At 57.7% G+C, this 22,632-nt stretch overlaps 1 protein-coding gene across 3 annotated transcripts in view; it reads left to right on the forward strand.

Annotated features, from left to right (window-relative positions):
* MPRIP (myosin phosphatase Rho interacting protein) overlaps window positions 1-22,075 on the forward strand; it is a gene marked incomplete at both ends in the record, with an annotated part of 153,176 nt that extends 131,101 nt beyond the window's left edge. Inside the window, 10 exons of one of the 3 annotated variants that reach the window (XM_080712475.1) lie at window positions 349-465; window positions 2,877-6,695; window positions 10,605-10,752; window positions 11,668-11,785; window positions 12,491-12,650; window positions 14,113-14,232; window positions 15,554-15,640; window positions 17,157-17,319; window positions 18,317-18,402; window positions 22,004-22,075. In XM_080712475.1, coding sequence (XP_080568601.1) covers window positions 349-465; window positions 2,877-6,695; window positions 10,605-10,752; window positions 11,668-11,785; window positions 12,491-12,650; window positions 14,113-14,232; window positions 15,554-15,640; window positions 17,157-17,319; window positions 18,317-18,402; window positions 22,004-22,075 — 4,890 coding nt within the window. Of the gene's footprint in view, window positions 1-348; window positions 466-2,876; window positions 6,696-10,604; window positions 10,753-11,667; window positions 11,786-12,490; window positions 12,651-14,112; window positions 14,233-15,553; window positions 15,641-17,156; window positions 17,320-18,316; window positions 18,403-18,647; window positions 18,681-22,003 lie in introns of those variants that run through there. The other 2 variants (XM_080712476.1, XM_080712477.1) reach the window with 2 other exon arrangements.
* Between the last annotated feature and the right edge of the window lie 557 nt (window positions 22,076-22,632).

Here is a 22,632-nt window from a genome sequence, read left to right on the forward strand (position 1 = left end):
TAGGCCCAGCCTGCTCCTCAGAAGCAGGCATCCCATGTGGGTCTTGGGACTGGACAGTGGCGCCCTTCTTGTGGGTGGAGGTGGTGTGGGTGCCTGGGTGGAGAGGATGAGCCCATCCCTTCACCCCCAGAGGTTAGCAGCTGCCAGTGTCATCTATGGCCTGAGCTGGAAGCTTCAGCTCTGGGTGCCACAGGTACAGGCCGGGTCCTGGACTGTGAGACCCCAGAGCCCCGCGCCATGCTGCTGTCCTGCAGCCTCGCTGCAGCCAGGAAGCCCCATGAGCCTCAGAGTGTGGCGGCTTCGGGCCTCACTGTCACGTGGCTCAAGAGCGTTTCTTTGTACCAACAGCTGGAGCAGAGCCAGAAGGAGGCCTCGGACCTTCTGGAGCAGAACCGGCTCCTCCAGGACCAGCTGAGGGTGGCCCTGGGCCGGGAGCAGAGTGCCCGGGAGGGCTACGTGCTGCAGGTAGGGCAGAGGAGCTGCGGCTCACGCACCCCAGGGCTTCGGTGTGAAGGCCAGTGCGCAGGCCCAGCAGGCTAGGAATGTGCAAACCTCTTGGAGCTGGCACCTTGTCTCCTGCACAGGGCCAGGCCTCCATGCCTGGGTGAGGTGATGTCCTCTGGTACTGTGACATTTTAAGTCAGAAATGGGCCTAGAAAACTTCTACACCTGAGGATTTATACTGTGATGAAATCATTTGGCAATCTCCTTCTGGCTCTCAAAGTAGCCATTGTATGTTCCTTAGGAACGCCATGCACTGCGTGCTCTTTCCCATTGTTTCACAGTAGTAGGGCCAGGCCCAGTGTATGGTTTGGAGAAACTGAGTCTCAGAGCAGGTCAAGTGTTTGCCTAGTCCATCAGCATGTCCGTGGCAGAGCTAGAACTGGATGCCATTTCTGCCCATGTCTCCACCACACCTGCCAGCACACCTGGCTGTTGCCCATGCCTAGGAGCTCCATTCCTTCCTCTGCCCAGGATGAAGTTTCTGAAGCCCCCATCCTGCAGCCAGGAGGGGTGGGGAGCCTGGCAGCAGCCTGGGTCCCAAGCCCAGCCTCCCTCTGCCAGAGGTGTCTTCACAGAGTCCTGCCTGTTGCCGGGGGAGGGGGTGTATTGCTGCAGAATCCCAGGCACCGCACCAGCTCTGGGGCTGAGGAGTGAGCACAGAGCAGTGGAGCAGGCGCGGCAGCAGGAACTGGAGCTCTCGCTGGGAGCTGAGGATGTGGCAGCAGAGTCAGGATCCTGGCTTTGAGAACTGACCCCGCCACTGACCCCAGAAGCAAGCCCCTCCGCCTGCTGCTGCAGCTGCAGCAGCGGCAGCAGCAACTGCCTCCCATGTCAACCTAGAGACCCCTGAGGGCCCTTTGACTCCCAGACACCCAGAGCCTCTGGTGAGTTGGTTGCCAGTGTCTCCATTGTACAATGACCTCCTCAGTTTGAGTCGCCCAGGCAGCCCGTCTGCCTTCCTGTCGCCCCCACTGTCTTCCACCTCCAGTGCCCTGGGCCTCTCCCTCTCCCCTCCCCTGTGCCTCCTGAGGGGGCTGCACCCCCAGCCCCTTTCAATAAGCTCATTGCCATGCCCAGTAGAGACGCTTGGGCCCAGGAGCTGGCCATGGCCGGCAACCCCTCCTACAGTTCGCATTCTGAGGACCCCAGGTCAGTTGTGTAGGGCCTCTCAGTTGGGGGAGCATCTTTCTGAGCCTCTGTTGTGCACCATCCTATAAGAATTGACTTCTGATCTGGTGGTACAGACGCTGCCAGCGGGCTTTGCACATTGCTAACCTGGGGACATGCCTGTGTCTGACGGCCACGGCAGAAACCCCTCTGAGGCCCGTCGCTCAGTGCCGGGCCAGGCTGCTCTTGCATAACTTCCCACTGTCTAATAACGGTGCCTCCCACCTCCCCTGAGCTCTGGAAACGCTTACAGAGAGAGGGGCAGGAGTCTGGGGCTGAGGTCAGGAGGGTGCCCGGGAGGGGCTGCACTAACTGCTGGGAGGAGCTTGCATGCTTGCGTGTGGAGGTGAACTGGACATAACGTAACTGAGTGTCACATCTGTGGCTTCCCCAGCAGAGCAGAAGGGCCGGGCGGGCCAGAAGGCGGGCGGGCGCTCCCCCTCGTCCGTATTCCCCGCGTTCCACGTGCTCTGTCCGCCCTGCATGCCTTCCAGCCTGGGAGTTTTCTTCCATCTGTGCTTTGTTCTGTTTTGTTTTCTGCATGCTTCTCTCTCATTTTGAACTTCACAAAGGTCTGTCTTGATTACATATTTTACCCTGTGGTTGGCGTCTCCCTCCTTTTGTCTTCCTACAGGTAGAGGTTAGTTCTTCTGTTACTGTGGAGGCCTGGCTACGCTTTCAAAGGGAAATGTTCCGATGTCACCTCGCTGACATCTCCCGAGCGGTGACCTTCCTTCCTTCTCTCCTCTGGGAAGGAAGTGACATGACTTACCTGCACTTTATGCTCCGCGCTTGTTTAGGATTTGTCGTCTAGACCCGTGTACCTTTTGTTTTGCAAAACACATGCGCAGGCTCTGTGTGCTCCATCCCCCTTCCCGACCGTCCTCTCGTCCCCCCATCTGTTTCGCTTCTCAGTGTGTTTCATCATTCACTTTTGTTTGGTTTATTTCTCCTAGAAGCTGTTCGATTAGAGCTGTTTTTTGATGTTATTATCCATGTTTTCTGTTACTTGGAAGCAGCTACTTAAAAAAAATTAAGATAATTTGTTGAACTTTTTAAATGGGAGAAAAAAATAAAAAGTTGTACAAAGGATAAAAGGCAAACCCACCAAGGAACTTTTCTGTGGTTGATCCTGGCCAGAGGTGTGACACTCAGAACGGGGAGGCCCGAGTGTTACTAACCAGTATTTAATCGGTTTTTTTAAGACTGAAGTGGCCACCTCCCCATCGGGTGCCTGGCAGAGGCTTCATAAAGTCAACCAGGATCTCCAAAGCGAGCTGGAAGCCCAGTGCCAGCGGCAGGAGCTGATCACGCAGCAGATACAGAGCCTGAAGCGGAGCTATGGGGAGGCCAAGGACGCGATCCGGCACCACGAGGCCGAGATCCGGAGCCTGCAGGCGAGGCTGGGCAACGCTGCCACTGAGCTGGCCATCAAGGAGCAGGCGCTGGCCAAGCTCAAGGGCGAGCTGAAGCTGGAGCAGGGCCGGGCCCGCGAGCAGATGGAGGAGCGGCAGCACCGCGAGGCCGCACTGAGCGGCCAGCTGCGGGCCAGCGAGCAGAAGCTCAAGAGCGCCGAGGCCCTGTTGCTGGAGAAGACCCAGGAGCTGCGCGACCTGGAAACGCAGCAGGCTCTACAGCGGGACCGGCAGAAGGAGGTGCAGAGGCTGCAGGAGCGCATCGCTGACCTCAGCCAGCAGCTGGGTGCCAGCGAGCAGGCCCAGCGGCTGATGGAGGAGAAGCTGCAGAGGAACTACGCGCTGCTGCTGGAGAGCTGTGAGCAGGAGAAGCAGGCGCTGCTGCAGAACCTGAAGGAGGTGGAGGACAAGGCCAGCGCCTACGAGGACCAGCTGCAGGGCCACGCACAGCAGGTGGAGGCGCTGCAGAAGGAGAAGCTGAGTGCCAAGTGCGAGGGCAGCGAGCAGGTGCACCAGCTGGAGGAGCAGCTGGAGGCACGCGAGGCCAACATCCAGCAGCTTGCCGAGCACGTGCAGAGCCTCCGCGACGAGCGGGACCTCATCCGGCAGCGGTTTCAAGAGCTAATGGAGCGTGTGGCCACATCCGACGGGGACGTGGCCGAGCTCCGGGAGAAGCTGAGGGGACGAGAGGCCGACTACCAAAGCCTGGAGCACGCACACCGCAGGGTCTCCGGCCAGCTGCAGAGCCTGCGCGCTCTGCTGAGAGAGAGGGAGGAGGAACTGAGGCGCATCAGGGAGGCACACGAGAGGGCTCTAGAAAAGAAGGATCAGGACCTCAATGAGGCTTTGGTTAAAATGGTTGCCCTGGGGAGCAGCTTAGAGGAAACAGAAATTAAATTGCAGGCAAAGGAAGAGATCTTAAGGAAATTTACAAACGAGTGTCTGAAGGATGCAGATGAGCCACAGAGCACCCCGGAGGAAATGGAGGACAGCGCCTCGCTCTTAGGCCAACAGCTCTTGGCTGCTGGGGTGCCTCCAGGCCTCCCCCAAATGCGGCTGGAGGATGAGGAACTGGGGGCTGGCTTGACAGAGGAATGTGGTGTTGGCAGCCCCGGCAGAGAAGAGGGTGCAGGGCCTCCCAAAACCTCGGAAGTGCCCGACAGGGAGGGTCACCCGCAGAGCACAGCCAAGCCCGACCAGGGAGCACCTGGCATTAAAAGACAAAGAATCCGGTTCTCCACAATCCAGTGCCAAAGATACATCCACCCGGAGGGGTCTGAGAAGACCTGGACCAGCAGCACGTCGTCGGACACCAGCCAGGACCGGTCTCCCTCGGAGGAGAGCATGTCCTCAGAGGCCATCTCCGGCACGCTGCCTGTGGCTGCAGACCCCGAGACGTACCTCTCCATAATCCACTCCCTGGAGACCAAGCTGTTTGTCACGGAGGAGAAGCTCAAGGACGTGACGATGAAGCTGGAGAGCCAGCAGGGCCAGAGCCGAGAGGCGCTGCTGGCGTTGCACCACCAGTGGGCTGGCACCGAGGCGCAGCTCCGCGAGCAGCTGCGCACCAGCCTGCTGCAGGTCAGCGCGCTGGCCTCCCAGCTGGAGCAGGAGAGGCAGGACAGGGCCGCCAGCGTGGAGAGCCATGTCGGGGAGCTAGGCGACTTCCAGGCAAAAAACAGCCAGGCCCTGGCATGCCTGGAAAACTGCCGAGAGCAGCTGCGGTTCCTGCCACGAGCTGACCAGGAGGACGAGCAGGAGGCGCCCGCAGCCTCCCTGGCCAGCGTGGAGAGTGCACTCATGAGCGCCATTCAGGCCTTGCAGCCCTGGTCAGCCCCTGCGGACAGTGGGGCCCAGGGTAGGCCAGAGGAGGGGCGCTCCACAGAGAGCGGGGTGGCAGCCCCTCTGTGCCAGCCCGCGCTGAGTGAGCAGGAGCAGGTGAAGCTGCTTTCAGATCGGATGGCCCTGGAGGCCTCCCTTATTAACCAAATAGCAGACTCCCTCAAGGACACAAGCTCAGATGTGGCTCGCGTCCTGCACGAGGTGGCCCAGTCGGGGCAGTGGCCACTGGAGGGGGAGGCTGCCGTTCTCTCCACCGGCGCCCCAGCAGAGGCCTGGGCCAGGAAGGTGCTGGTAGACGGTGAGTTCTGGAGCCAGGTTGAGTCCCTGAGTAATTGCCTAGGGACTCTGGAAGGAGAGGCAGCCAGCTCTTCCCAAGGCGAGCAGCCGCATGTGCCCCAGAACCTGGCCGATGCCACCTGGGTTCGGGCAGAGCTCAGCTGTGCCACACAGCTGCTGAGGGAGTCTCTTCACCGCAGGCTGCAGAATGTCCAGGAGACCCTGCAGGGGACTCAGGCAGCTCTGCAGCGGCACAAGTGCATGCTGGGAGAAATCCTGGGTGCTTACCAAACCCCAGACTTTGAGAGAGTGATGCAGCAGGTGTCTGAAGCCCTTGGGCATCCAGCAGGCCATGAGGACGGTGTGCAGACATCCTGGGACCTGAGCCCCTTGGGAGAAGTCCTGAGTCCAGATGCAGACAGCTCCCAGGAGGCCTTGCAGGTGTCCCTCCAGAGCCCTGGGGCTCTCGTTGCTGTTCAGGAAGAGCTGGCCCAGCAGCTGAGAGCAAAGGCCAGCATCCTCGAGGAGATCTCTTCTGCCCTCCCGGCCCTGCCGCCTGCAGCATCGCTGCGGGGCTGTCACGAGCTTCTGCAGGCCTCCCAGAGTCTCTCCTACCATGCTTGTTTGGGAGGTCTCCGGCAGTACTCTTCATTATTGGTTCAAGATGCAATCATTCAGGCTCAGGTGTGCTATGCAGCCTGCAGAATCCGGCTGGAGTACCAGAAGGAGCTGCGGCTCTACAAGGAGTCTTGGCGGGCCGGCGGGGCCTCATGCCAGGAGCAAGTCCAAGTGGCGGGCGCCCTGCGGGAGGAATACGAGGAGCTCCTCCGCAAGCAGAAGAGCGAATACCTGGAAGTGATCTCCCTCCTCGAAAGAGAAAACGCCGAGCTCAAGGCCAAGGTGGGGCAGCTGGACCATCAGCAGAGGTGTCTGGAGGAGGCAGAAAGCAAGCACAGCGAGAGCATGTTCGCCCTGCAGGGCAGGTATGAGGAGGAGATCAGGTGTGTGGTGGAGCAGCTGAACCGCACGGAGAACACGCTGCAGGCCGAACGCAGCCGCGTCCTGAGCCAGCTGGACGCCTCCGTCAGAGACAAGCAGGATCTGGAGCAGCAGCATGTGCAGCAGATGCAGACGCTGGAGGACAGGTTCCAGCTGAAGATCAAGGAGCTGCGGGCCATCCACGAGGAGGAGCTGCGGGCCCTGCAGGAGCACTACTCGCAGAGCCTGCATGGCCTGCAGGAGACCCTCAGCCTCTGCCGGCGCCGGCACACAGAGGCCCTGCCCGCCCCGGCTCCCCGCTGGCGGCCCGAGCCTGGGGCTGCCCCGCAGGCGGCCGAGGGGGAGGCAGATGCCATGACAGGGCTGTGGGAACGTATCCAGGAGCTGGAGGCCCAGATGGACATCATGCGGGAGGAGCTGGGCCACAAGGAGCTGCAGGGCGACGCGGCCACACTGCGGGAGAAGTACCAGCGGGACCTCGAGAACCTCAAGGTGTTCCACACCGTTTACTTGGCAAAGCTGGTTCCCGTTGGTGCAGGGCAGGGTGTTGGGGCTGCCGGGGCTCTCAGGGTGGAGCTGCTGTACAGCAGAATTGGGGGAATGTACCACTCTCTCTCTATTCGATGGTTGTGGTGTGGTCTTGGCGTCACCCACCTAGAAAGAGGAGAGAAAGGAGCCTGTAGTGCTCTTCCCCCACCTCCCTGTTCCCCTCTGGGAGGCATCTGTCTGAGGACCAGTTCAGGCCTTGGAAGGCAGTCACCTTCTCACGCCCTGTGGAGCAGAGCTGGGCTTCCCTGGCGTCCCAGCTCCCTGGGAGGGCCTGGCACTAGGTAGGCACTGGGTCTCAGAGGGCTTTGCTCCAGAATCTGGCTTCCAGCTCGGCGTTTCCTGCACCAGGGCTGACAGGCCTTCAACCAGGACTGTCCACCTCAGTCTCATCCCAGGCCCCTCAGCCTGTGGTGAGTGGGACCATCCAGGATCTCCAGCTACCCACTGAGCAGCCTCGCGCTGCTCACACATAGGGCTCCTGGGCATCATTCTGAAGGGTCCTAGCATCCTAGTACAGGTCTTGCCGTCCTAGTCTTCCCCAGCGGCCATGCTCTTGTCCCCCCAACCCCCGCCCTTCCACTCTAGCACTGAGGAGGGAGAATGCCCACACACAGCATCTTGAATTGTGAGGAAGTTACAGGGGCTCTTTTCCCAAACTGCATATTTGCTGACCCTATGGTCAGTTCACCCAGAGCAGCATTAGACAGGACCAGGTATGCCTTGAAAAGTAAATGGCACTGCCAGGCATAGTGGTACCTGCTCGTACCCAGTGACTTGGGAGACAAACATAGTGGGACGGGACCCTGTCTTAAAATAAAAAGGGCTGGGATATAGCTGAGTGTTAGAGCACTTGCCTAGCATGTAACGCCCCCGGTCCCATCCCAATGCTGTGAAGGGAAAAACAAAATGGCAGGAGACCATGGCTTGGACCCAAACCCACTTTTAGTGGCTTCTCTGCAGAACTGGATGCACCCTAGCCCAGAGTTCCCAGCTTCCGTAAGCTGTTGCAGTCTGTGTCAGTCAGCTGGGTGGGGTGACACACCACCAGGTAATAGAGCATTAGGAAGAAGGTGCTGGGCCCAGGCTTGCCTCGCCCAGACACTCCTGAGCCAGGCAATGCAGGCTGGGATGGGACACCACGGCTAGACACTCCCCTCGGTGCTAACCCAAGCCACCATTGCATGGAAAACTGCGTCCTTTACCTGAGTGCTTCCAGCCTGTGGGCGGCATTCCGTTGACACTTGAACACGCACAGGGTCTGCAACCAGGTGGTCTCTTGAGAAAGCCCGGCTGGATCAGGAAGACTGGGGGTGCTGCCTGGCAGGCCATTAGCCAGGGCCCCTCAGCCACCGCAGCACAATTCTGCACCACAGTCTCTTTCTTCCTTTTTCTCGGGTCTACGGATACTAGGGACTGAACCCAAGGGCATTCCACCTCTGTGCTACAACCCCGGCTCTATTTTATTCTTTATTTTGAAACAGGGTCTCACTAAGTTGCTAAGGGCCTCACTAAGTAGCTGAGGCTGGCCACGAACCCCGATCCTCCTGTCTCAGCCTCCAAGTACTGGGATTACAAGGGTGCACCCCATGCCCATCTAAGGGGCTTTTCTTGATCCTAGTGTTGATTGACTTAAATATTAAAATTTGTTTACAGATATATTTTTCTGACCCTGATGGAAGCAGAAGCCTCACTCATGCTGGGTGAGCACTTTGCCTTGGCGCTGCGTCCTCAGCCATGAGCTAGTCAGCTTTTCACTCATGCGTTAAAGAACAAAAATAGGGCTGGGGGTGTAGCTCAGAGGAAGAATGCCCCTGGGTTCCATCCCCAGTACCAAAAATAATTAATTAATTAATTAAAAGTAAAATGGGCCTGAGGGTGTAGTTCAGAGGTAGAATGTCCCTGGGTTCAATTACCAGTACCACACACAAAAAAACTTTAAAAGTTAAAAAATTCAAAGCCAAGTGTGGTGGCACAAGCTTGTAATCCCAGTACATGGGAGATTGAGGCAGGAAGATTGCAGGTTCATGGCCAGCCTCAGCTACTTAAAAAGGCTGACTGCAACTTAATGAAACCCTGCTTTAAAATAATAATAAAAAAGTAGGGTTGGGAGTATAGCTCAGAGGTGGATTGCTCCTGAGTTCAATTCCCAGTTCTGCAAAAAAAAAAAAATGATAATAATAATAATAATTTCTGAGCACCAACATGGTGCCACTGAAAATGGCACATCTGTAATCCCAGTACCCGAGAGGCTGTGGCAGGAGGGTGCAGGTTTGGAGAGAGTATCTGGTAACTTAGTGAGATCCTGTTTCAAAATAAAAACGTAAAGGCCAGGGGTATAGCTCAGAGGTAGAACACTCCTGGGTTCAGTCCCCCTTCTACAGATGCAGTTTAGTGTACACACACACACATTCATATTTTCTCTCTCTCTCTCTCTCTCTCTCTCTCTCTCTTCAGGTGCCCTAAAAAAAACACCGTAAAATAATCTTTAAACTCTTTACATGAGGTGTATGTGAAACTTAACGGAGTTTTATATTTGACTTGGACCCATCCCCAAGATAGCTTGTACATGCAGAGATTCCAACATCTCAAAACACCCAGGATTGGGGAAGGGTGGCACTCCCTCTGAGACACTGGAAGAGCCAAGCTCATGGGAGAAAGAACGAGGGCTCAGCAGTGGTCCTTGGGCCCGCTGCGGGTGTCTCTCCCCAGACCCACCAGAACCTGGCCTTTCTGCAGCGACCCTGCAGCGTGAAGGCGGCGGAGGAGAGGAGGGCCTTGGCCACAGGTGTCTCAGGGTCGGGACAGTGGTGAGCAGTTGCTAAGACCTTGGCCAGTGTGGCCCGTGTTGCCATGGGGCCAGGCTCTGGCCAGGAGTTTGGAAAGACTGAATGAAGGTCCCTTGGTGGCTGTGGGCCCTCAGGAGGCCCCAAAGCTGGCAGCATGGCTCCTGGCATCCTTTTCTGAGCTTGCAGGAGCGGTGCAGCATTAAAGCTGCAGGGAGGGAAGCCCTCTCTTTGCAGCGTGGCCATGTGCTTCAGCATTTGTTTAAAAGCCAGCAAAAGCCCTGGTCCCTGCCCTTTGAGGGGTGCAGATAGAACATCTACCCCGCACTTAAAGGGGCTGCCCCAGCCGTGTGTAGCTGGGGAGCAGCTCGGCCTGGCCCGGGCCGCCTGTGGCTGTGGGTGGCCCGATCCCCTCTTGGCACACACCCATGTCCTGCCAGTTAGAGCGAGGCCCAGGTAGCAGGGAGAGTGCCCCTCCGGTAGGTATTGGGTAGTGGAGACCCTCACTGATCAGTGCTCCTCTGTTCTTCAAGAGAAGGAAGGTGTGGCTGGCAGGAGAGGGGCCGCAGCCTATTTGGACTCCTTCAGCGGACACCTGATAAGTTAAATGACAGCTTAAAGCCACCTGCTGCCTAGTGGCCAAACTAGGTTCTTCAGCTCCCAGGAGCGGACCCCGTGCACATCTAGCCGGTCATCCCTCAACCCCAGATACTTGACTCCCTCTGCCTGACAAATCCCCCATGCCTGTGAATGACAGTGACGTGCTGCTGTCGCTCTGCACCTGTGCTCTGTCCTCCCCATCGGCACCCTGTGGTGACCGCAGGGGCCTAGAGCCACAGCCCCTCTGCACCCGCAGCGCTGGCCTTCCTCGTGGAGACCTGGGATCCAGAGCAGTCTAGAAACCGACGGGGCGCCAGCACTTCTCTGGGTGCCCGGGGCGTGGCGGGGCACAGGCAGCACGTCGAGCCGTCTCGGCCTCGATGCAGGCTAGCTCATCTGTCCTCACACTGGTTCACTGGCTTCCCATCTCGAGCAGAGAGAAATCGATAAGCCCCTTTGTGTTCTGCAGGCCACCTGTGAGCGGGGCTTCGCTGCCATGGAGGAGACACACCAGAAGAAGATTGAAGACCTGCAGAGGCAGCACCAGCGGGAGCTGGAGAAGCTGCGAGAGGAGAAGGACCGGCTCCTGGCTGAGGAGACGGCCGCTACCATCTCAGGTGGGCTGCCCCGAGCGCGGCAGGGACCCGGCTCAGGACCTGCCTCGCCCTGCCCCTGGCCGGCACTCATTTGTTCTGCAGCGCGTGTCTGATGAGTTGGCCCAGGCCAGGCCTTGGTAGACTTCCGCTGAGAGCCAGCGCTCTAGCTCTGGACGCTGCAGCCAGCTCCTGAGGGGCCGTGCCGCAGCAGACGCCGTCACCACGAGCCCCAGGCTGCCAGAGCATGAAGAAGCCTGATGAGCCCTGAGCCGCCGGCCTGGCGCTTCCCCCCCGTCCAGTCATAGCTTGCAGGGCGTCTATGTCGCTGTCAAGGAAGAAAGACAGCCAGAAAACCTGTGTGTTGTGCAAACTCACTTTACTCTGACGCTGACACTTATCCAGTCGTGTTGGGCTTTTTCTTCCTTCAAGCTATATTCCCCAGCCCTATCTTATTTATTTATTTATTTATTTATTTATTTATTTATTTGTTGGTGGTACTGGGGATGGAACCCTGCTGCCTCCGGGCTACACTCCCAGACCTATTTTATATTTTATTTGGAAACAGGGTCTCTTAAACCAGCGAGGCTGGCTTTGAACCTGCATGATCCTCCTGTCTCCACCTCCCAAGCGCGGGGATTACAAGCGTGTGCCACCACGCCCAGCTTATTTTTTATTTTGAAACCGGGTCTCACTAAGTTCTGGAGGCTGGCCTCTAGCCTGGGGTCCTCCTGTCTCAGCCTTCCAAGTACTGGGATTACAGGCATGTACCACCACACCCGACTTTGATTTCTTTTAATGCCCCAAATAACGTGGAGGGGCATTGGTGGCAGATCCCCCAGACCCAGAGAGTGTGTCCTGAGAGGCAGGCTGTCACAGGGGCTGAGGTGAGGGGGCACTGTTCCCCTCTTGGTGCTGAGGCCATGTCCCTGCCCGCAGCCATCGAAGCCATGAAGAACGCCCACCGGGAGGAGATGGAGCGCGAGCTGGAGAAGAGCCAGCGGTCCCAGATCAGCAGCATCAACTCGGACGTCGAGGCCCTGAGGCGGCAGTACCTGTGAGTCGCCTGCCTGCGGAGGGCAGAGAGCCCAGGGCCAGTCCCCAGGACACCCCAGTCTGCCTCCTCCAGTGGCAGAGCACAGCCTCCCAAGGCTTCTGTAGTGAGTGACTGATGACTAAGATCCAGTACAGAGCTGCGCAGGCACGTGTGAGGGCTCGGCTCGCCCAGGGCCAGACTCAGACTGCCCGCTGCTGGTTCTCCATGAGCAGCTCTAGAGTTCCCACAAAGCCAGGGGTCTGCAGTGCCCGGCCCAGGCCGCTCTGGGCAGGAGGACCCAGGATCCACACCAGCGCAGCGCCTCTGGACCATCCGGGGTCTCTGGCAGGGGTGGGGCCCTGGGCCACTGGTCCTGGGTCCCCCATGGGGACTGCTGGCCCCTGGGTCCAGGGTGGCTGAGACGCTCAAGGGCTGGTTTCTGCATCTTGCACAGCACCTGGGCTATAGAGCGGTAGCAAAAATAGGATTGCTGCAGACCGCCCCCAGTGGGAGAGCCCCTCGCCTGACTTCTCAGAGACAGGTGCCTGTCTGCTCAGTTCTGTCCCAATAGGTGTCTCCAGAATAGTGCTCCTCCTGGGCCTTGGGCTGGGGAGGGCGGGCTGACAGGGTGTCCCCAGCGTGCAGTGGGCATCAGCGCACAGGCCGCTGCCCGGCTGGCCCCGGGTGCGGGCCCGGCATGAGGGGGGCTGAGCCGCCTCTCCGCAGGGAGGAGCTGCAGTCGGTGCAGCGGGAGCTGGAGGTGCTCTCGGAGCAGTACTCACAGAAGTGCCTGGAAAACGCCCACCTGGCCCAGGCGCTGGAGGCCGAGCGGCAGGCCCTGCGGCAGTGCCAGCGCGAGAACCAGGAGCTCAACGCCCACAACCAGGTAGGCCAGGCCGGGCCAGACCTCGCCCTCACAGAGACACTGCAGGGGCCAGAGCAAGGCCCAGCTGGAGGAAGTGGGAGGAGAGGGAGCTGGCGGCCAAGCCTGCAGGAACCTGAAATGAGCAGATGCAGTTCATCGTAACAGACAGAGCTCCCGTCCAGAGTCCTAGCGCAGCCCCCGCGGAGCCGCAGCCCCACTGTCTGCGGGTGCTGCATCTGCTGGTTCTCAGCTATGGGTAGAAAATAGCTGGGGAAAAATTGTCATGCAGCCAGGGATGGAGGCGCATGCCTGTAATCCCAGTACTTGGGAGGCTGAGACAGAAGGATTGCAGGTTTGAGGCCAGGCTCAGCAACCTAGCAAAAAATAAAAAGGGCTGGAGATGTACTTCAGAGGTAGAATACCCCTGGGTTCAATTCCTCATACCCAAAACAAAGACATACAACAAGTTTTGTTTCTTTATAAATATTCCCAAACAATATGATACAGGTATGTACACAGATTTACATGGTGTTGAGTCATGTTTGTGTGTGTGTGTGTGAGAGAGATAGACACACACACACACACACACACACACACACACACACACACTGGGAATTGAACTGAGAGGCATTCTACCTTTTAACTACATGCCCAGCCCGATTTTTTTTGGCGGGGGGCTGGTACTGGGGTTCCTGGAAGACCTTCTACCTCTGGGCTACACTCCCAGACCTATTTTATACTTTTTTTTATTTGGAAACAGGGTCTCTTGCGCCAGTGCGGCTGGCTTCAAACCCGCGCGATCCTCCTGTCTCCATCTCCCAAGCGTGGGGATGACAAGCTTGGCCACCGCGCCCGACCCAGCCCGAGTTTTGATTTCTTATTTAGAAGCAGAGTCTTGCTAGGTTGAGAAGAGTCTCGTTACTTGCTGAGACTGTCCCTAAACCTGTGATCCTCCTGTCTCAACTTCCTGATTCCTAGAATTACAGATATGCGCCACCACACCCTCTCAGGGTTGGGTCTTCACTCTGGATGACGCCAGCCATGTACTAGGGCAGCGTGCGTAGGTTGTATACCACTTCATGGGGCTCCGGCGCCCATGGAGAGGTCCTGGAACCAGTCCTGTTGGGTGCGAAGGGGCAGTGTACTCAGCCTCTGTGTGTGTGTGTGTGTGTGTGTGTGTGTGTGTGTGTGTGTGTGTGTACAAACGCTGAAGGTCAGACACGGCCCTGCTGTGTGTGTGTGTGCGTGTGTGTGCAAACACTGAACGTCAGACACGGCCTTGCTCTGTGTGTGTGTGTGTGTGTGTGTGTGTGTGTGTGTGCGCGCGCGCATCAGACACAGCCCTGCACACGCACACAGCTCCCAGTCCCGGCCTGGGTCTCTGCATGCTGTTGCTGAGAAGTGACCTTCCCGGGCCCTGGCACATAGTTTGGCTCCGGGCAGCTCTGCACAGTTCACTATTGAGTGTTTTGCTGTCCTCTAGGAGCTGAATAACCGCCTGGCCGCAGAGATCACTCGGTTACGGACGCTGCTGACTGGGGACGGTGCTGGGGAGACCGCGGGGTCGCCCCTCACACAGGGCAAGGACGCCTATGAGCTGGAGGTACTGTCCGGAGTCCCCTGTCACCCCCGGGGGGGTCACACTAGGCTCTTGGCCACTGGAGGGACGAGACTTGAAGATGGGGTGGGAGGTGTAGCTCTACGTTGAAGCACTTGTCCAGCGTTTGGGAGGCCACAGGCTCGGGCCCCAGGAGCCCTCTCCAAAACAGACAGCGTACCTGAAAGCAACCCGAGTTGACAAGAGAGCCGTTGGCTCCAGGCAGCCTGAGTCACGGCGGAGCAGGGGCCCGGGAGAGGCCCACCCTCCCTCTGCTCCTACAGCTGCTGGCCACAAAACACGGTATGTGCTACGGCCACATGAGTGCCACAGCCACCTAGGTAATACCACGCCCTACTTCTCAGGACTGGGGAGTTCTTCTTACGTCATAATGACCTATTCTGAGCCGGGCGTGGTGGCACACGCTTGTAATTCCACTACTTGGGAGACTAAGACAGGAAGATCTCAGATTTGAGGATAGCCTCAGCAAGTAGTGAGCCAAGCGTGGTGGTGCACACTTGTAATCCCAGCATTCAGGAGGCTGAGACTGGAGGATGCAGTTCAGCCTCAGCTATTTAGTGAGGCCCTCCGCAACTTGGTGAGACCCGGTTTCAAAATAAAGAATAAAAAATAGGGCAGGGGATGTCGCTTGGAGGTCGAATGCCCCTGGATTCTATCCCTAGACCCTCAAATAATAAATAAATAAATAAGCAAACAAACAAACTAACTAAAAATAAAACAGGACTCGAGTGTAACTTGGAAGTAAAATGCCCCTGGGTTCAATCCCAGTACTAAAAATAAAAGAATGACCAATTGTGGTATATTAAGGTGTCCTTGTCCCAGACATGGTGGCGCATGTCTGTAATCCCAGTAGTTGGGAAGCTGAGACAAGCGGCTCACAAGTTCAAGGACAGCCTTAACAACATAGCAAGACTTAGCAACCTGGTGAGATCCTGTCCTAAAACAGAAAATAAAAAGGGCTGGGGGTGAAACCAGAGGTAGAATGCCCCTGGGCTCAGTCCTTAGTTCCCCCCAAGAAAGTGTCCTCATGGGAAGGCACGTAGATCTCTCCCCCTTCACAGCAGGCTGCTCCGCACGGAGGAGCAGGGCGGGCGGAGGCCCGGCAGTGGCCATGGCCGGCCCTGCGGAGGTGCTTCCCAGGTCCGAGGCAGTTTCTTTCTCTTCTTCCAGTTTCTGAGTGCAAGGTGGAAACCTCTGGGTGACCAGGGAAGTTGGGCCTAGCCATCCCCACCCTGGTGTGGGCCCTGCGTGTGCCCGAGGCCCTGTGGCTCCTGGTCCCTGAGCCCTAAACCCTCTCTCCTTGTAGGTCTTGTTGCGGGTCAAAGAGTCAGAAATACAATACCTGAAGCAGGAGATCAGCTCCCTCAAGGACGAGCTGCAGACAGCACTGCGGGTGAGGGCGGCACCGGCGAGGGGTCGCCAGGCCGGGGTCTGTGGCTGGCACTACGTCCCCAGAGGTTTCACGCTTGTGTGGGGGGGTACTTTTTCAAAGTCAAGGTGTGTGTGTGTGTTTTACTGGGGATTGAACATCAGAGCTACAACCCCTAGCCCTATTTTATCTTTATTTAGAAACAGGATGTCTCCAGGTCAGTGAGAGTCTACTTGCAGAGGCTGTCTTTGAACCTGTGATCCTCCTGTCTCAGCCTCCCAAGTACTGGGATAACAGATGTGCACCACACCACACATGGCTTTCAGTTTATTTTAAAACACCAGCCTGGCTGGTCTTGATGGCGCATGCTTGTAATCCCTGCGCTTGGGAGGCTGAGACAGGAGGATTGCACAGGTTCAAAGCCAGCCTCAGCTACTTAGTAAGGCTCTCAGCAACGAAGTGAGACCCTGTTTCCAAATAAAATATAAAATAGGTCTGGGAGTATAGCCCGGAGGTAGAAAGCCCCTGGGTTCCACCCCCAGTACTGCAAAAAAAAAAAAAAAAAAAAAAAAAAACACCAGCCTGCCAGCCCAGCAGAGGGTCCACTGGGCCCCGCCATGCGGCCATCATCTCAGGTGCTGCCTGTGTTTAGGGAGATAACACCGGGGCTGAGGTGAGCCTGAGCCACCATTCTGAGCTGCACCAGGACTGCCGATCCTCCTGGGGGTTGTTGGGTGAGAATGGGCAGTGATGGGTTCTTCGGTGGTGATCCAGTCACTTAGAAAGTCCTAGACGAGCCGCATGGTGGTGCACAGTTATAATCCCAGTACCTGAGAGGCTGAGGGGATCTGGGTTCGCAGAGCCTCAGCTACTTAGTGCGGCCCTCTGCAACTTAGTGAGACTGTTTCAAAATAAAGAATAAAATATCTGGCTCGTGGTGTAGCTAGGAGTGGAATGCCCCTGGATTCAGCCCCCATTATCACACGTACAAAAAAAGAAATTCTAGCTGGACATGCCGGCGCACACCTATAGTTCCTGTACTTGGGAGGCTGAGATAGGAGGATAATAGATGTGAGACTTGGAGCCGGGCGTGGTGGGCACGCTTGTCATCCCAGCATTCTGGAGGCTGAGACCGGAGGATCGTGGTTCGCGGACAGTCTCAGCTACTTAGTGAGGTCCCTTACAACTCAGTGAGATCCTATTTTAAAATAAACAGTAAAAAGTAGGACTGGAGGTATAGCTCAGAGGTAGAATGCCCCTGGGTTACATCCTTAGTACCACACACAAAAAAAAGACGGGCTTGGGGGCTAGGGGTGTTGCTTGGAGGTAGAATGCCCCTGGGTTCAATCCTTAGTATCAAAGAGAGGAAGAGAGCAAAAATTCAAATCTAAGACAAAAGGCTTCTCCCAGCTGGAGGCCACGAGGGGCTGTGGGCAGCCGAGGCCGCTGGCCCTGGGGTTCTGAGCCTGCGTAGACAGGTGCCGTGGGCGTGGCTGGGTTGGAGCGTGACTGCCACTCACTGCTGCCCACCCCTCCCCAGGACAAGAAGTATGCGAGTGACAAATACAAAGACATCTACACGGAGCTCAGCATTGCGAAGGCCAAGGCGGACTGCGACATCAGCAAGCTCAAAGAGCAGCTGAAAGCCGCCACGGAGGCGCTGGGGGAGAAGTCCCCGGACAGTGCCGCCGTGTCGGGCTACGGTGAGTCCTGCGCTCTGCTCTCAGCGGCCTGGGCTAGCTTGGGTCAGCCACACAGCCCCGCGCTTGCAGCAGGCCGCACCTCCTGGCAGGACACCGCACACAGCTGGGGCGGCCCTCCCTGCCTCCCCCCACATCGCCATAGCAACAAGTGCTGCTACAGAGGGTTTGCAGCTGGGTGGAAGGTCTGGCTGGACACTTGGTCCAAGAATTTTACCTTCAGATGTGTACTGGCCCCAGGGCACGGGAGGAAGGCCTACCTGCTCCAGTGACCCACAGGATGGCCTCCCTTCCTCATTGGTTAGAAACGTCCAGGCAAGCTGTGGCGCATGCTTGTAATCCCAGCGCTTGGGAGGCAGAGACAGCAGGATCGCGCAGGTTCGAAGCCAGCCTCAGCTACTGAGTGAGGCTCACAGCAACTTAGACCCTATTTCCAAATAAAATATAAAATAGGTCTGGCAGTGTAGCCTGGAGGTAGAAAAGCCCCTGGGATCCATCCCCAGTACCATACATACACAAAAAAAGGGCTCGGGTGTAGTCTGGTGGTGGAATGGCCCTGCACAGCTGGACCTGCAGCCGCGGGGCTAGCCTAGCAGGTATCCTGTGTTCAGTCCACATCCCACCCACAGCAACAGGACCTCCTGTGTGCTGTGCTTGCGAGCTTTGAATGCAGCCCTTCAGCTGGCTCCGTGTGTGCACTCGTGAGCTGGTGATGCCTCAGTGTTCAGTCTGGTTCCAAAGGTTTTAGAAAACAAACGTGGGCCAGGAGTGGAGGCGCAAGTGTGTAATCCCAGTACTTGGGAGGTTGAGTCAGGAGAATCACAGGTTCAAGGCCAGCCTCGGCTACTTGGTGAGACCCTCCACACCTTAGTGAGACTCTGATTCAAACTAAAGAATAGGGCTGGAGTAGCTTAGAGGTCAAATGCCCCAGGCTCAGTCCCCAGTACTGCAAAAATTAAATATGTATATGAAAACAAGGGCAATGTCTCTCTTCCCACAGACATAATGAAGTCTAAAAGCAACCCCGACTTCCTGAAGAAAGACAGGTCCTGCGTCACCCGACAGCTCCGAAGCGTCAGGTCCAAGGTGCGTGGCCAACCCCGGGTGGGCAGGCGGGCCGTGGAGCGCCCACTGGGCTGCTGCTGGGGTCTCTGCGAGGGCGGGTGCTGGCGCCCTGGCCTCTCACCCTGAGGCAGGCTTTGCCCGGCCAGCAGGCCTCGGGGCGGCTCCCGGCCACCACCTTCACAGCCAGTGCCAGCGGGTAGGGGGGCATGGCCCACGCTGGCCGGGATTGATGGTGTGTGTCTTGTTTCTGCTTTCTCCTCTGACAGTCCGTAATTGAGCAGGTCTCATGGGATAACTGACTCGCGCCCGTGTCCAGGGCCCCTGTCGTGTAGGTAAACTGCCTGCCGCCCCTGCGGGCGGCTCTGCATGCACCGCTCACACCTCCACAGCACACGCCGGTGTCACCCCTTTAATTCACCCGCTGCAGCGAGCACGAGTCCACGCAAGGCCCCGCCCTGCCCAGGAGCTGACTGCACTCTAACCTCTCACAGCTGGCCCGGCCCGCAGCGCAGAGCCAGCCTCGCGGCCGGGCGTCCATGCATGCGGGCGCTGCGCGCTCCCCCTTCCGGGCCATACTCCAGGCCACCATCCTTCAGGGCTGCAGAGCGTGCGGAGGCACCTGGTGACCCCACGCCGCGGGGCTAGATGTCCAACAGAAGTCTCCCACAGCACGTCCTCAGGCAGGCGAGGCCGCTGCCCCCAGGGCACCAGCAGGCTGAGGTTTGGCTCAACTGCATTTGCCTCGGAGTATTCAAAGAACCCAGGGTGGTTGTTGTTGTTGTTGTTTTAACCTAGGCATTTGGGTATTCTTCTCTAGTCTCAAGTTACTTGTAGCCAAATATGGTTTAGGCTTCCTTACAAACTGAGCTGGGCATGGTGGTGTACACCTGTAATCCTAGTAACTGGGAGGCTGAGACAGGAGGATTGCAAGTTTGAGGACAGCCTCAGCAATGTAGCAAGACTCAGTAACCTAGCTAGAGAGATCTTGTTTCAAAAATAAACAAATAAAAAGGGGCTGAGAGTGTATCTTGGGGGTCAAATGCCCTGAGTTCAATTGCCAGTACCACACAAAAAAAAGGGAAGGAAGGGAGGGAAGGAGGGAGGGGAAAGGAAACATGAACAGTGTTGATCCAGGCATGTGGTGCACGCCTGTCATCTCACACTTCAGAGGCTGAGACAGGGTCGCAGGTTTGAGAACAGGCTCAACAAGTACTGAGACTCAGCACTCAGCAAGACTGTTTCAAAGTAAAATTAAAACTAGGGCTAGGACTAGGAATGTCATTCAGAGATAGAATGCCCCTGGGTTTGATCCCCAGTAACACACACACACGCGCGCGCGTGTGTGCGCGCGCGCGCGTTTTGTTTTTAGCAGACACAGTTGTACACACCTGCAATCCCAGTGTTTAGGAGACTGAGACAGGAGGATTGCAGGCTGGACAGCAGTCTTGGCCACTTAGTGAGAACTCATTTCCACACTGGCGGTGGAACCCGGGGGCCTTCTACCTCCGAGCTACATTCCCAGTCCTATTGTTTTATTATTATCATTCTCTATTCTGAAAATTTGTGTGTGAACTGGATCCTCCTGTCTCAGCCTCCCAGGTACTGGAATTACAAGTGTGCGCCACCACACCCGGCTGAGAACCTGTTCAGAAATAGCAAAGGAAAGCCAGCTTGGTGGTGCTCACCTGTGGTCCCAGTATGTGGGCAGCCGCAACAGGAGGATCGCAGGTTGGAGGACAGCCTCGGTAATAATGAGCCTGTCAGCAGCCTAGTGAGACTCTGTCTCCAAATAAGAAATAAAATTGGGCTGGGTGGTATAGCTTGAATGTAGAATGCCTCTGGTTCCAATCTCCACAAAAAAAAAAAAGCAAAGAAGCCGAGCAGGTGATGAATGGTTGTGATCCTAGCGCTTGGGAGGCTGAGACAGGAGGATCGCAAGTTCAGCCCAGCCTCAGCAACTTAGTGAGACCCTGTTTCAAGATAAATCAGGTCTGGGGAATAGCTTGGAGGTAGGGGAAAAAAAACAGTGTTGGGGGAAGCTTTTTCTTTCTGGGTCTGACTGCTCGTTTTCCAAGGCTGCCCTCAGGCCTCCCCAGTGAGCTTGGAGTTGAGGGAGCATGCGGGGCCTTGGGTCACGCCTCCAATGGGCAGGGTGGCCTGCACCCCAGGGAAGCCATTCTTTGGGGTGTCTGGCAGGTCGTAGCTCCCTGTGCACAGGGAGAGAGATGCGGGCTCCACCTTGAAGTAGCGCTGCGTGTGGGGCGGCGGGCCCTCTGTGGGTCAGTGTGGGGAGGCCGTGTGGGCGCAGGAGGGCCCACGGAGGCAAGCCAGTCTCCAGGGTGTGGTCTCCAGTGTGGCTGGGGCCCAGAAAAACACCCTCAGGGACACAGGTGCTGTGGCGGCTGCTGGCGGGTGTCTGGGGGAGGCGCCGCGCTGTTCCTGAGCGCCCTGGGAGACTCCAGGAGTGGCTCAGCGTGGCGGCGCACCTGTAGTCCCAGCACGCAGGAGGCTGACGCAGGAAGGTCATAGGTCTGAAGCCAGTCTCAGCAACTTAGCGAGGCCCTGTTTCAAAAAAGGGCTTGGAGCTGTAGCTTAGACGTAGAATGCCCCCGGGTTCCATCCCCTGGACTGAGGATAGACAGGAGCGCAGGGGGCCAGGCACAAGCCTATCCTGAGCCCTGGAGGCAGCCTCTGCCGCCTGTGATGGCAACCCTTGACACATCCTGTCTGCTCAGAGTGGGAGAAGTGGCATTGGCCGTAAATCAGAGCGAGTGACCAGGGGCGGGTGGCTGTCGTAACCTCAGTGGGAGGTGGGGGACTTGCTGGGGAGGGAGATGAACCCCAAGGGCACCTACGGTACCCCAGGGCTGGCAGGACACCCCTGTGCAGCCTGTCTGTAGGCCAAGCAGCCCCCAGGGGAGAAGCCAGAGGCCTGAGGGAGGGAGGAGCTTCCTTGGGCGAGGGCTCTGTGGGACCGCTGCCAGCCGGCCTCCCTGCGCCCCGCTTTGCCTGGCAACACGGGGCACGGCCAGCGAGGGCCCCACAGGGTGGCGCTGCCACTCACGGGTCTCCAGAGCAGTTCACCAGGTCCTAGGGAAGGTCCCTCCAGGTGTCCTGCAGAGGGCCGGCTCAGGACCACCCTCTGGGTGGCGCCCCAGGGCCTGGCTGCCGCAGGACCAAGCTCACCCGGGCACCGCTCCCAGGTGTGCGGGCACCGTGCTGTGCGAGCCGCACCAACAGGTGGTTCTCAGAGGTGCTCCTTTTCTCACTTAGAAACGTGGGAAATATTCTGTCCCCCAATTAGGAAAATGCCCTCCCATGTGCACAGTCTGTCGGACTCTGGGAGCTCTGGGGGGACGGGGGAGCTCGGTCCACCGAGGCCTCTGGCCATCGCCGTTTGTCTGAAGAGCCCTGAGTTGAGCTGAACACATGGTCTTGTTTTCTTGGGATTTTTTGTTTTTCCTTTACATTCAAGTAATTTTCTGCTGCGGAAAAGCACATTCCACCAATAACACCATCTCCCGGGATCTCTCTGGTCCTCGCATGCCCACTAATCTCAGCCGCCCGCCCGCCCGCCTCCCGCGCGACCCTTTAACGCATGTCTCTCCTGCTCTCCACCCAGAGTCTGAAGGAAGGCCTGACCGTGCAGGAGCGGCTGAAGCTCTTCGAATCCAGGGACTTGAAGAAGGACTAGCCGCGTCCCCTGGGCCGGTGGCGCCCAGCGGCGTCTCGTCCGCACCTTGGCTTTGTCCTTGTCGCTGTTTCGCTGACCGGTGTGGACGCATGAGACCGGCGCGTGGGCCGCGGCGTCCGGCGCCTTGGCTGACCCGTGGCCTTCACGCAGCTTTCCCTTGGTATCCTCGCTCGCCAGCTTGAGCACCGGCCCTTCACGCTGCCTCCGGCCCCGCGCACCCACGTCAGTATTAAGGCTCAGCGGCCTGTCGATAAGCTAGCCCTGTCCAGAGTGCAGGGGTGGGACTTGGCCGCCCTGGGCCCCCGCAGGGCGGAGAAGAGCCCAGAATCTTCTGGGTGGCCCGGACGGACGGGCAGACGGACGTGTGGACGCCATGCCGCCGTGGGCCGGGTGGGACCGCGTCCTGTATTTGTCCCGCTGATGCAGCTTGAAGTCACGCCCCAGATAAGCCTGGCTAACCTTCCACACCTGGAAAATGTCGAAAGCAACCATTCCTATTTTTGTTTGTTTTTTATTAAATCTTGCACAAAACCCCCGGCCCCTCTCATTCCTTCCTC

Source organism: Muscardinus avellanarius (assembly GCF_963383645.1).
Source record: "Muscardinus avellanarius genome assembly, chromosome: 16".
Lineage (NCBI taxonomy): Eukaryota > Metazoa > Chordata > Mammalia > Rodentia > Gliridae > Muscardinus > Muscardinus avellanarius.